The sequence below is a fragment of the Crocodylus siamensis genome, chromosome 5 (assembly GCF_052110815.1).
Source record: "Crocodylus siamensis isolate JL-2025a chromosome 5, ASM5211081v1, whole genome shotgun sequence".
NCBI lineage: Eukaryota > Metazoa > Chordata > Crocodylia > Crocodylidae > Crocodylus > Crocodylus siamensis.
Genome location: NC_143399.1, coordinates 115,102,966 through 115,116,981, shown reverse-complemented (window position 1 = coordinate 115,116,981; position 14,016 = coordinate 115,102,966). Strand labels below are relative to the sequence as shown.

General features: G+C 39.0%; 1 protein-coding gene across 1 annotated transcript in view; it reads left to right on the top strand.

Annotated features, from left to right (window-relative positions):
* Window positions 1–14,016, top strand: part of CNTNAP2 (contactin associated protein 2) — a 1,889,175-nt gene that overhangs the window by 618,762 nt on the left and 1,256,397 nt on the right. The window contains exon 3 of the mRNA XM_090049982.1: window positions 2,313–2,506. Coding sequence (XP_089906108.1) covers window positions 2,313–2,506 — 194 coding nt within the window. The remainder of the gene's footprint in view (window positions 1–2,312; window positions 2,507–14,016) is intronic.

The window sequence follows — 14,016 nt, the reverse complement described above, 5'->3', positions numbered from 1 at the left end:
AGAGCACGGAGGCGGAAAGGGATCTTGGAGTCATTACTGACTCCGAGATGAACATGGGCCGACAATGCGAGGTCACGGTTGGCAGGGCTAACCGGACCTTGTCGTGCATCCACAGGTGCATCTCAAGTAGAGCCAGGGAGGTGATCCTCCCCCTCTACGTGACGCTGGTCAGGCCACAGCTGGAGTACTGCGTCCAGTTCTGTGCGCCCCATTTCAGGAGGGATGCGGACAACATTGAAAGGGTCCAAAGGAGGGCCACTCGCATGATCCGGGGACTACAGGGCAGACCCTACATTGAAAAACTGTGGGACCTAAACCTGTTCAGCCTTCACAAGAGAAGGCTGAGGGGGGACCTGGTGACTGTCTATAAACTCACTAGCGGGGACCAGAAGGGTTTAGGGGAGACGCTGTTTCCCCTAGCGCTCCCTGGCATAACAAGGAACAATGGACACAAATTATTAGAGAGTAGGTTTAGATTAGACATCCGCAAGAACTACTCCACAGTTAGGGTGGCTAGGAGCTGGAACCAACTTCCAAGGGAAGTGGTGCTGGCTCCTACCCTGGGGATCTTTAAGAAGAGGCTTAATGCCTACCTGGCTGGACTCATTTGAGTCCAGTCTTTTCTCCTGCCCAGGCGGGGGTTTGGATTTGAAGATCTACAAGGTCCCTTCTGACCCTACTTCTTGTGATTCTATGATTACTTGCTTAGTGTAGATCATGAAAGTATGTAAATACATTTCACTATAGTTACTCTTAAAGAGGCCTTAAAATTCCAGTGTTGTTTTCCACATATGCTCAGAAGCACTGAAATGACCTCCAGTTTGTATTATTGGCCTTTTGGAAATCTTAGACTGTCAAATGTATGGAAAAAATGGACACATTTCATCTACAACAAGTCACCTCTTATATGAAATGATTCCATGAACTTAACACTGTAGAGAGAGAAAGGGAGAACACAAATCTTACCCATATGTTTAGATGAACTGTAGTTCATTACAGACCCAAAAATGTGGTGGTATTCTGCTTTTCCTTTATTTCTTTTAAAGAATGTTGCACTTATTATGTTATTGCCTAGTGGTGGGGTTTAGAAGAAGCACTTTAATAAAAACTGTTGAATGATCAAGTTAATCAAGGTTCCAGGTTTAAATTTAGTTTTAGCAGTGGAAAAAAGTAATACAAGTTGCCATATGGCAAACAACATTTCTGTAGTACCACATCAGTCCTTCCAAATCCTGTTCTTCTGTTGGGATTAATCCCAAAGAGGATAAATCCCTGGAGTCATGCTTACCCTGCCATACTTATTTTTATGCACAGTAATCTCATGACTCAAGTCTGGAACAGAGCAAAGATTCATTTTATTTAATGTTATTTTTACAAGTATTGAAATAACTTTGTAAAATGTCATTGCTTGCATAGTGATCATTATGTCACCATCTCAGTAACTTCTATAACCTTGTAGATAACTAATTTTTTCCCTTACTATTTTGTACCCGAGTAGAATAAGAACTTGCAATTAATACTTTGACATTTGCTTTTATCTATGCAGTATCATCCTTGTTTATTAAGAGCAGCTCAACACAGTCTAGTGACTGAGTAGAATATTGTTAATCATATTACTATCAAGTTAATTCATAGCCCCATAAAGTATGAAATACATTTGTCAGGCATCAGTTAATGTACTCTGTAACATCCTGTACACCCAACAAATCAACATTGGAGCCATTATTGAAGTACTGTATGTCTTTCAAGTTTGACTGGTGCTGGTAGATTATTTCAGTCTATGCATCAAACTGAAATACTGGACTCCCCAGGAAGGAAATTTAGAGGTGCATGGTGTTGTCCTTTTCCATTTAAACTGTGTCATCTTTTTAATTTCAAACACCATTTAAGGGGTTTAAGGAATCAATAGATTGTCACTGATTTGTGCCAACTGACTGACAAAGGACATCATGGTAAATTGGTCAGCCCATAGGCAATTAAAACATGACATATATTAATAAACTATAATTAAGGCATTACAAAGTCGTTATTCATAGTAGGTTAGCCCATGACATCATAAAAAGGTTAAAGCAACAATGTGAACCAGTTTGGAGAAAAATAAGTTCCCAAAAACATAGATAAGAGAGGATTTTTTCCCCAGCATGCTTATAATTCACTCCTGTAAGTTTTGATTATTTGTTTTTATGTTAAACTGTCCTTCCACCTAGCAATAGTCAGTTTTACAATGTGTTTACATCGAGTGCTTGGGGTTTTTTTGTTTGTGTTTATTTTTTTTATTAAGAGGTTCAAGTATCTCTCTTGCTTCTCAACAGGGGCTGGAGGTTGGTCTCCATCAGACAGCGATCATTATCAGTGGCTGCAGGTGGACTTTGGGAACAGGAAACAGATCAGTGCTATTGCAACTCAAGGCAGATACAGCAGCTCTGATTGGGTGACTCAATACCGGATGCTCTATAGTGACACAGGGAGAAACTGGAAACCGTATCACCAGGATGGGAATATATGGGTAAGTCACTGCTGCAGAACTCTGGCACAAGGCATCACAATACACTCCTTTGATGTTTGACTTGGTTGTTAGAAATTGTGTCTCAGTCCTTACACCTCACTAGAATCTGGCACTCATGTATTCTCTAGGGAATAGTCCTAAAAGACCTGAAGGTCAGAAGGAATGATATAGGTTTCAGAGTTGCTGAAAGGTCAAAAAAACATGCACTATATAGTATAATGTAACAGCATTCACTCCTAGTTCTACATTTTAGGAGAAGTTCATGATTTTTTTTCGTGGAAGTGAAACCCAATTCCTAAATATTCCACATGACAATGTTATCTGAGAATAGTATCTATTGGGTTGACTCCAGCGTGTTATAAATAAGATGTCTAAAAATGACAAATTGTAGCATAGCTGGAGGAGAACAATCCTACCAGCTGCTACTTGTATATTGGAGAGTGGGGAAGAAATGTGTTGCATTGAATTGCTTGGTATACTGCAAGTAGCTTTATGCTATAGTAATACTGTAATGCTAGAGGTAGTCATATAACTTTTGGTTTGGCCTTTCAGCTGTGTTATAAACAAGTTGTTCACCTCTTTCTTATCCTGAAAGATTAACCCAGCATTTTGTTTGAAAGAGGAAACAAGGATATTTCTTATCCTTGTCTTCCTAAATTTAGTCCTAAGAGATGTTTATACCTTTTTAAAATGTATATTTGTAAAAATATATTGAAGAGCTCTCATGTCTGGAATGTAAGCAAGTTCATTAAGTATGGTGTATAGCAACCCTGCTTGCCTCCCCTCCAAAATAAATAAAACTAGCCACCCCCACAAAATGAACGGGGATAGGGGGAAGAAAAAAATTCTGGTTTCTATTAGAGGCAAGAAAGTGTAGTAGTGTGCTATCTTATATTCACAATTTTGTTGGTTCTTTTATTGAAGCCTTTTAAAAGAAAATATAGAAAAGTAACTTCAATATATCTATGGAGTAAAATGAAGGACTTCAGCTATATAAAAGAAAATTAATGTGTATCTACAGTACACGCAGGCTGCATTTACCAGATTACTGACATATTGGAAAACTTCACCTGTGTGTCAGATGTATGATATGCAGAGGGAGAAAGAGAGAATTAGGATGGAAGGGGGATAATAGGCAGCCAGGGAAGTTCCAAGTGTTAGACTTGGTAGCATATGCTACTAAGAAGGTTGTACACTGCATAAAACCCCAGTTGTGAAATGCTCCTGCAATGGGAAGATCTAGGATTTTTCTAAAGATCACTCTGCCCCTCAGATTATGGAGGGATATGGGAGGCAAGAAGTGGCTTCTTCCCCCAGGCCAGTTTGGGACAGTAGGGAGCCAGGCAGAGAGCAGGTGCATGAAGGGGAGGACCTGCCTGTTGCTCCCATGGCTTCTGTCCCTGGCTGATCCCAATGTGGAAGGAGCCCCAGAGCTGCTCCGGCTGAACTCCAGTCAGGGACGGTGGAGAGTAGCTGTGTGGGGTGCCATGTTTGGGTGGTAACAGTGGTGGTGGTGTACAGGTTCCTTCTTCCAGTGCCTGCGCTCTGCTCACTCCACTTCCCCTTCCCTTCCATGTATCCTCCCGCTGGCTGGGGGAAGATGCTGGAAGGAGGAACCTGAATGCTGCTGCAGCCACTGTTACTAGTCAAGCTTCTGCCTGCAGCGGCATCTCTGGGCCTTCCCCCTACATGTCAGCTGGAGACAACTCCTTCCAGTGCCTGCTTCTGACTGAGGTCATATTGGGAATGTGGGAGGGAGCAGTTACAGGAGAAGGAAATCTACTTGTTGCATTCCTGTCCCTTGCCAAGCTTGGTATGCCACACACGATGCCTGCAAGCTGTGGCTGGAGTGGAGCAGAGCAGAGCAGAAGTGCCTCTGGAGCTCCCCCCACCTCCGGGTCAGTTGGGTACGAGAGCAGTGGAAAGGTGGTGTGACAGAACCACTGCATCCCCTGGATCCGCTCCTGCTTCTGCATAGGTGGCTGAGAATGAATAGTCCCCTTGAGGACTATTTTACATATCAGAAGAGTCCTCAAGAAGACACTTCATATATGTAAAACTGTATGATGATATCAAACTCAGATGTATGAGTGTTTGTAAGATTCAGGCTGAAGAAGGCATTTCAGGATAGAAGCTTGGGCCCAGAGCAATTCCCTTCAAGAACCCAAGGATGGAGGCCTAGGCAGCTGCAGCTAATAGATTACAAAACTTGGTTGAAGGTTCGATCCAGTTGAAGGCCTGTTGCATGATTGGAGGAAAAATCTGCTGTGTAGGTTTTTCACTTTAAACAGGGCTTGCCGTTGTGGGTTGTTTTGTTTTATTTATTTTTAAATCTGTTAATATTGTTTTCTAATCCAAGCTGCTGAGGTATGTGGAAGGGTTCTACTTCCATACTGATTCTTAAACTAAGTATACTGAGTCTTTGCCCCAAAGAGCCTCTTCTTCCCTTTAATTAACAAACAAACAAACAAAAACCATTCTAACATTATGGGGATGACTCTGAGACTCTGAACTGCCATGTTCACATTGGACAATGCTTGCAAAAGATTTGACATTTCACCATATGGTGTCTAATGAGTTGTACCAGGTTCCTGCTTTCTCCATGTGGAACCTATAATGAAAGTTCATAAATTCATATCTGCTGCATGCATCTTTGGAAAACTTTTTTATTAAATTGGTTGCAACTATATATATATTGCAACCAATTTAATAAAAGCGTTTTTTTTTTACTATATATATATATATATAGTATAAATAGACATCTAATAGTGATACCCGTCATCCCTCCACCACCCACTTTGGAAAGGTTCATTAAAATACCCTTCCTCTATACTCATTGTTAAGAACACATCAGAGTAACTATCAAAAATGCTCTGAACCCACCCTGTGGTTGAAATAATTCAAAGGGAATTATGTTGGAATCTTAGTGACAGCTGTTTATATTTCATGCAGATAATTGAGTTATCTCCACAACTGATTTAAGTCCCTCCCTGCTACAATCCCGTGTCCAAGTAGCCAATTTTATGATTCTTTGGTTATTGACCTGGTGTTTACTGCTGCTTAAATCAAAAGTAATTCCCCTTTCTCACTTTCTGGGCCATTAGAGGGACAGGGGATTCTTAGGGAGCTGGCACAGAAAACATCCCCCACAACAATGAACTGGGACTTGTAGAATCAGCCAGACGTGAAGTTTTAATTCCCAAGTTTAAATCGTTCTCTCAGGTTACATGAGTACAGTTCCTTGTAAGAAGAATTTAGCCTACTGGCTTTTAACTCTCCAGGATTTTTATTCACTGGAGAGTGGCCTTTGATTAACATCCCTCCTTCCCTGCACACACACACTTAAATGGTATTGTTCCCTGACAACAGAGCATCTGAAATGAAAGGAGAAAACAGAGGAAAAAAGGAAAATTGAAGTGTAGAGTTCAGCAATATTCAGTACTAAAGCAGCTGTAATATCAAATGACACAGCCAGGAGACAAAATGTGAAAAATAAAAGGGAAGCTGCTTAATTGAGAGATGGAAACAGAGCAAAAAAGAAATAATTTCCAGCAAAGGTCTTCGTTAGAACAAACCATGATAATCTACATAAAATTTTGAAATGACCCCCTTTTGAATGCGTTAGTCACAAGAAAAAAAAGTCCTATAATTACCTGCTAAGTAAGAGAGAAATCAAAAGTCTCACAGTAAGACTGTGATGGAGAAAGAGCTTTCAAGGTGAATTCAGAGTAAGCTTCTCATTTCTATGAAATAGATTTTCTGTCCCCACCCCCCTTGGACTTCTGAATATTTTCAGTCCTATGAATTTTAATAAGATGAATGAATGTGCCCTCTTTCCATAAAATGCCTAGCAACTAGTGAATTTTGATCACCTCTTCCAACTACACTCCTGTATTGTGAGATTCTAATTTGAAGAGGTCATGAGGTTTCCCTAAATATGTCAATCTACTGGGATGTTTCATATTAGCATAATATGTCTCGATTTAAGTATTTATATAATCTGTTTATCTATATGAACTATATCCAAGTATTTATCTGCAAAATACATATCAGATCTTAGACTGTGTTTCAGTATTGTTTTCTTCCCTGAAGAACTCAGTATGGATGTTATAAAGTGTGTCACATTAATTGTGCTGAGTATAATGGAGATGTGGCCTATAACTGAATATAACTAGGGTGAAAGAAAATGCTTGGATATGCTGTAATGGTATAGAACAGACACAGAAGATCCCTAAGATTCAGGCCTATCCTACAGGAAACTGGAAGACGCTAGTTACTTTATACCATGCAATTAGAGGGTACTAATTGATTTCCTTTACTTAAAATTAGAGTACACTAATAAAAATGGTGAGCAACTCCTGCCATCTTTGTTTTCTTATTCTTTGAGATCACGAAGATGTTGAAGTAGGTACTAATACAATACTGAGGTATTCATGGGAAAGGTGAAATGAAATCACCTCACATAGGCACTCTGGCTATGTATAGACACTCAAAAAACCTGAGGCAAAATTGATGCAAGTTAAGTTTTCTGTAAGCAGTGTAGTTGATATCAGTAGTGAACATTTCTAGGTGGATTTTTATTAAACTTGAATACAAAGCTAAGCCTAAAATGTGCTTTGCATTTCTGTTAGTAAGAACAATCTGATGCTACTTAACTGAGAACCTCCACAGCACAGATATTAAGAGGCTATATCTCAACATGTTGGCATGGAGAGAGAGAAGGTCTACAGATAGAAGGTCTACAGATACTTGGCCCCTTAGCCAATGCTGGGTCAAAACAGTACAAGTAGCTTACACAGGAAAATGAAGCCATAAAACAAAAGGCAGGATTCTGCACTAGTACAATGATCCATACATTGTAACTTGGATTTTCAAAGGAGCCTGAATGACTTAGTCACTCAGTTCAGCTGATCTTGGGACTTCAAGTTGCTTAATTCTTTTGGGTCTCCTTAAAACTTCTCAGCATATGTAAATATGGCTATTTTCATACAACTTACGCTAAGCCAAGACAAATGATAATAATATGTCCACCTTCCCAACTATTAAATAAATTTAAAAGGTGGGATGATTTTTCTCCTTCCTTTCCTGTTTTGTACACCTTCCTGCATCAGATTATTTTTACTAACAGGAATGCAAAGTACATTTTATGGTTAGTTTTGTATAAGTTTCATTAAAAATTTTCACCCAAATATGTACAAAAACAGAAGCAGCAAAACAGAAACATGTTCTTCTCCCTCATCCCTCCACCTCCCCCAGACCAGGAAGTAATTAGAGAATCTAGGTAATATTTAGTGTGATTCTGGAAAGGAGTATACTGGAAAGATGTCTAGATTAAGGAAAAAGCCTCAAAGCTAATTTTGGCATATAAACCTGGTATCCTGTTAAATTCCCTTTTCTACCATTAGAGAATCACACGAAGCCACTTGCCATTGCTTTAGTCCATAGTAGAGATCTATAGAAATAATGGATAACATTTAGCTCTAACATAAACACAATCAACTGCCATATAAAAGGAGTAGCAAGGGTATGATTGACCTGAACTTCAACTCAAACTTCATGTCTCAAGTGAGGTTGACTTCACAATGAAGTTTTGTTCAACTTCCCTTTGATACAGGTATATATTGATGTCAGGAAAGTGAAAGCAGATGTAGTCTGAGTCTTTTGAACAGCAACAGAGAAGCTGTATGGTAAGGATAAGGTAGAGTTAAGCTATCTTAAATGCTACCAGTTTTCATGCCCTGGTGGAGATTAATAGGTACCATCTGCTATATTGGACCCATCAAACTATTCTTGGGCTAGAGACCTATTGTTCTTCTTTCCCTATCACAGGCAATTTCACACTTGACTTCCTACTTAAGCCTCATACAACCATTTGGGGAATTCTGCTTCCTCAAGATCTCCACTTTCAGAGATTATTATCCTTCCTACCCCACTTCCTGTTGTTCTCTCCAAGCTGACCAGTGAATTTTACCCATATTTGACTAGATTTAACCTGCATTTGAAAGGGTTCATAGTGTCTGCCAGCAGCTTGCATGTATGTGTAAGCACTGAGAAATTTTGAGAGAATGATCTGTTGATCTTGCTCCATCCTACTTTCCAGTCCTGTTGCCTAGGCTAAAGCAGCATTTATTTCTAAATAAGAAGTTGCTGAGTACCTACCTTCCTACTGGTATGGCAATCAGCTATTTCATTTCCAAAGCTAAATTTCCTCTTCCATGAGATTTTTTGTGGAATCAAACTATTTTCCTTCATACTCGAGCAGAATCCCAATGTCAAATAATGTGCAATAAAATCATGTGTTGACTTTGCAGCTAGATTCTTATCATTATTGCTGTTTTCTGTAGTTAAATTAATTCTCAAAATCTCAGATGGAAACTTGCATCACAGGAGGTTAAGTTGCTAGGTTAATAAATTTGTTGGATTAATTATTGCATTCCTGTGAATTCAGTTTGTTTATTAGATTGAATGATAACATTATAAAGATCATCCTTACAGCCACAATTCAGAAACAAGAACTGGGATTTGATTTGTATGTGATTTGCTATTTAGTGTTTAGACCACTTTTATAATATAAAAAAGAGTCCAGTGCCATAAATTGTGCAAATCCATTAAACCTAGTGAGATTGCTTGATTTATCAATAAATACAAAATTTTCAGCTGGTGTTTGTGCCAGAGCTCTGATGTCAATATATTGTAAGTTTTAATTTAAAGATGCCCTGGCCTATCTGAGCAGTATTTTATGCTTGGCATCTTGACTTTTTTCTATAGTGATTCCTGCAAAATGAACAATATCATTTTCTACCTGCTCAGCCTTGGAATTCACTCTGGATTTGCAATGCATTTCACTGCTAGCAGGAACCATTTAAAAATTCTTCCTTTTCATTACATTTAAAAATTCTTCCATCACTTAATATCCGTCACCCTTTCTGATAATGAACCTTTACTTTAGAAAAACTGTGCTTCACTAACTAGCAGTTGCAAACCACCAACCAGGGTTAAGTCAATCTCAATTCCAAATCATACAGGCATGCAGAGGGATTAAATCGCACAAAAAGTGGCATGCCCAATCTAAATTAGTCTTCCTGAGTAGGTGCACAAACTGAGAACAAGGTTGGGTTAATCCATTCTAAAAAGGGGTTAACATGATCTCACAAATATGTTCTCAGCACAGTTCTAGGACTACAAATGCTCAGCCACTTGCTGCTGCCCTTGGGCTATGCTATTCTCACCCACCCCTCCCTGCAATCCTAACTGGGTTATTTTTTAGCCCCCACCCCCACCCCTGCAACCTTATTTCCTCCCTTGACCAGGCAACCTTGCATTCCATACACCCACCAGTCCCTGCCCTGATCCCACCAACCTCCTCTCCTACAGGCCTGCTAGCTCCCCATCCCACCTGCCCTTCACCCCACCCCATCAGGCTCCCCCTGTCACTTCTGGAAACAGTGAATGTGAACTGCTTCACACACCACTTCCAGTTTAATTCTAGGCAGCTTAAAGTAAGCCACCTAGGCTTAGACTGGGTGCAGCAAACACTCGTTTGCACCCTTAGAGGTCAAGAACCTATACTTTAAAATATGTGTGCACAGAAAAAAATATTTTTCTATCCTAAAGTATATTATGGGTCTAGTGTAACTGTCACTGCCATTATATCTAAAAAAAAAAAAAAGTGTTGACAGGACATGTTTGCAATTCAGGCAGTTGCTGCCTGTGCATTTTTAGGAACCTGGAGGGTAAATTATACTGAAAACCATCAGTTCTTTACCATGATGGAAAAGAAATATGCCCCTTTCTGTACCAATCTTCCCTACCCCCTGCAACCCTCCCCCCCAAAAAACCTGTAAAACTTTATAAAGAAATTGTGTGAATGCTTATAAGGAAATAAACGTTGCAATTATACATGTAGACTGAGAATTCATTATATTTGTGTGCTTATATTGTGATACAAATGTAGCAAAACCATTGCCACTTTAACCTTGCATGAAAAAAAGATTAAAGATACAGTGAATTAGTTCACTTGTAGTTAAAAAGACAGGCTGACTCAACAGTTACGTTAGAACAGCTGATGTGTATACTGGATGGCAGTCCTTCCTCCCTTTTTAAAGTAGTTATATCTGTCTATTCATAGCTTTAGGTTCCCAGAAAGGTATCCACCTGAATAAGTTGCAAGTGAAATGGCAAAATGCCTTTAAAACAAATGCTTCAAGACTTTATTTCCCGTTTATCAAAGGGATATTTTCTTTTCAATTAAAATGATAGTTCCCCTTGAACATTTGAAGTTCAAAACCTTTAACATGAACATTAAAATTATACTTAACTCAAAATAGTGACCCTTCTGGTTCAGTGTCTTGGCTTAGGCAAACATAAATAGGCCAGAGAAAACTAACCAATGAGATTAGATACATGTGGAAAAACCATCAAGTTATGCAGGCAGTTACCACTTGTCATGAAATATTACATATTCTTCAAGTACCTAACTATGAGAGAGGAGTAAATGACTATATTGTGTGATATTTACAGGGACATGGGAAAGGATACCTGCATTGTGAGATACTAGGAAAATGTACATTAGCCTGTCTTAACACACATTAACTAAAGAGCACGTTTTTTTAAGTGATGCTTTAATGCACATTAAAATAGTTTAATGTGCATCTAAGTACACGTGTAAATGCATCCAGACGTTAAATAATAGATGAAGGCTGAAAATCACTTCTATGTGGCGGTCCAACATAATGTCTGTAGAACAACTGGAAGAATCACAATTTAGTCTGGAAAAGAAAAGAATGAAGGGAGCAGATTTGGTAACACAGATATTAGTAGCAGCATTCCTTCTAAGCTGTGTGGTGCACGTGGCCACACAGTTGTGCTCATGCCATGCTGCCAGGCATGCCTGCATGGCCACCCACACCACACAGCTTAGAGGGAATGCTGAATAGTAGTCTTGAAGGTTGCGACACTTAGGGTTTTAATTTAAATCAGTGCTTTTCTACCTTTTCCTCAACATGACCCCATTTAAACACTGGAAATTTTTTGCAACCCCAAAATGATGCAGACAAGATCAACAAGTCATAAATATGGCATTACAATATATATGGTCTTTATATTTTTCATTTAAAACATTTAAAATAATTTAAAATGATCATACTTACAAACAGGAAGCATATTCATCATAATCGGTCAACACTGTTGAGCATCTTTGTGACCACATATTTTATCATTGCAACCCTAAATGGGGTTGTGACTCCAAGGTCTAAGTAGTAACTATTTCTACTAGTTGAAACACAATCATTGTTCAGCTTTCCCCATATCTAACAAAGTCTTACACCTGTACTTGAACACTAGGATGGAATCAGTAAAACTACTTAAGTGTTTTGAAATTAAGAATGTTTTCCACAATGAAGTCCTTAGATTTTAGGCTTTTGGGGCCAGAGACCATGTCTACTTTTGTATTTACGCGATTCCTGACTTCTGAGGTGATAGTTTTTCTCAAGTTCCTGGAGCACTCTTGCATTGCCAACAGTAAAATCAGCAGTTCTGCACTTCTTTTCACTGTGCCATTATTACTTGAGGGCCAAGGAATATATAATACTACCAAATGGATGCATCAGCATAAGACGTTTACTGTGGAGCTACCTAATTAACTCTGCAGTAAAACTTTCAGCATCTACACATACAGCCCTGTTAGGCCACAGGAAAGTAATAAACTCGTCAGGAGGGTAGTGCTTGTAAATAATGTACAATTGTACTATTCAATTGTACTGTACAAATACTTGTAAACTGCTACAGAATTTTTTCATGTGTGACGTATGTGTAGATGCTGACGGTGCTGGCTTGGGAAAAGGGGTGCTTCAGTGTGGTGGGCACCTGCCAGACAGGAGCACCATTGTGCCCCAGCTAACCCCTCCACAGCAAATTGAGCTGTGTTGGAGCAGTCCCCGGCTGGCAGGCTGATCCCCCCTGTCAGCCAGGGCTGCTCTGACCCAGCTCAGGATGCTGCAGTCCCAGGTACACTGTTTAAACTGCATGCCTGGGAGCAATAAAGTGTGGTGCAATATGCACAGAAGTTTATTGCTTTGTGATATATGCCAGAGTTTTTTGCTGCACATGAATTGCACATGTAGACACGCCCCATCTGTATCAAGTTGTATGGCAATATTTTTCAACCATTTGGGGTGAATGTAAACAATAATATAAGATGCAGGTTGTGGGGAATTTGACCGAACACTTATAGATAGTTTTGCATAATAAAAGGACAATCCCCTCCCCCACTCCCCAAAAACCCAATCAATTAAAAAAAAAAGCAGCCCAAGGGACCAACAAGGCATTTATTGCAGAAGACCTATTATAAAGGAATTACATGGTCTGTGCTACCATTTCTAATATATAGAAAAATAAGAATTGGCTGAGAGCTGTGTTCTGTGATTTGGCAGGTTAGCATAAAATTTTAGTTAGCAATAAAAAGATTATTATATATCTATTTTTTAATGCACAGTCTTTGGCAATTCCCATGAATCCCAGGCATTTCAGTGCGTTAGGTCATTTCTTTGAGATCCAATATATTGTACATCACTTGATAAGAGTTGAGAGGTAGTTATTTGTCATTGATACCATTATAAAGACTAAAAGAAATCTTTATTCACATACATACCTCATATACTTATAGGTATATATAATTTCAAGGAATATTACCATGTTGTTGTTTATGCTGGAAAGTCAGCAAGAAGTAAATGTATATTGTAACTTATTACCTGCTATCTTCCCATGTAAACAAGCCCCAGTGTACACAAGCTAGTAACAGCTTGCACCCCAAAATATTTACTTGCCAGTATACTTGAGTCTCTGCCTGTGAAGTATCATATCTTTCAAAAAACTGGTCATACATGAAGACTAGCACTCTCTTTATATTTGCGGGGACAGAGTAGTGTGCTTAGTACTAAACACAAAATGGAGGCTAGGCTTCTTCAGTGCAGGGCTCATAGTGTAGAACTATATCCTGAAAATATTTCTGCAGGAACTTAATTTTTTTAGATCAATGGGATTACCACTGAGCATGGAGCTGATGTTGTGCATAAGCATTTGCAGAATTTAGGTCCAGATAGAAATACATTAGATGAGAAGGGTTTAATACCAGAGTGTAGGTTCTTTACAGAATTGGTAAAGTCTCTTTTCATTTATTTTTGGCAACTTAAAAAAAATAAACAACAACAACAACAACTTATTTAGGTGGTCGATTAACTCTGATAGGCTTTACAGAAGTGTATTTGGAGGAGGAATTTGACAATACTGCTGCTGACACAGTACCTGTCTGTGGCTATACAGATAACTGCAACCTCCAGGGCTCTTAATCCAACACCTTTCAAGAGCACTAAATTCACTTTATAAAATATAAAAAGATTAGATTAGGCTCAGACCAGGAAAACACCAATGCGGTATTGGTCAAATGACTGTTAGATGGTATCCTTGCTCTGGAATTTCCTCAATAAAGCAACTGCAGTTTGTTAAATGCCTTT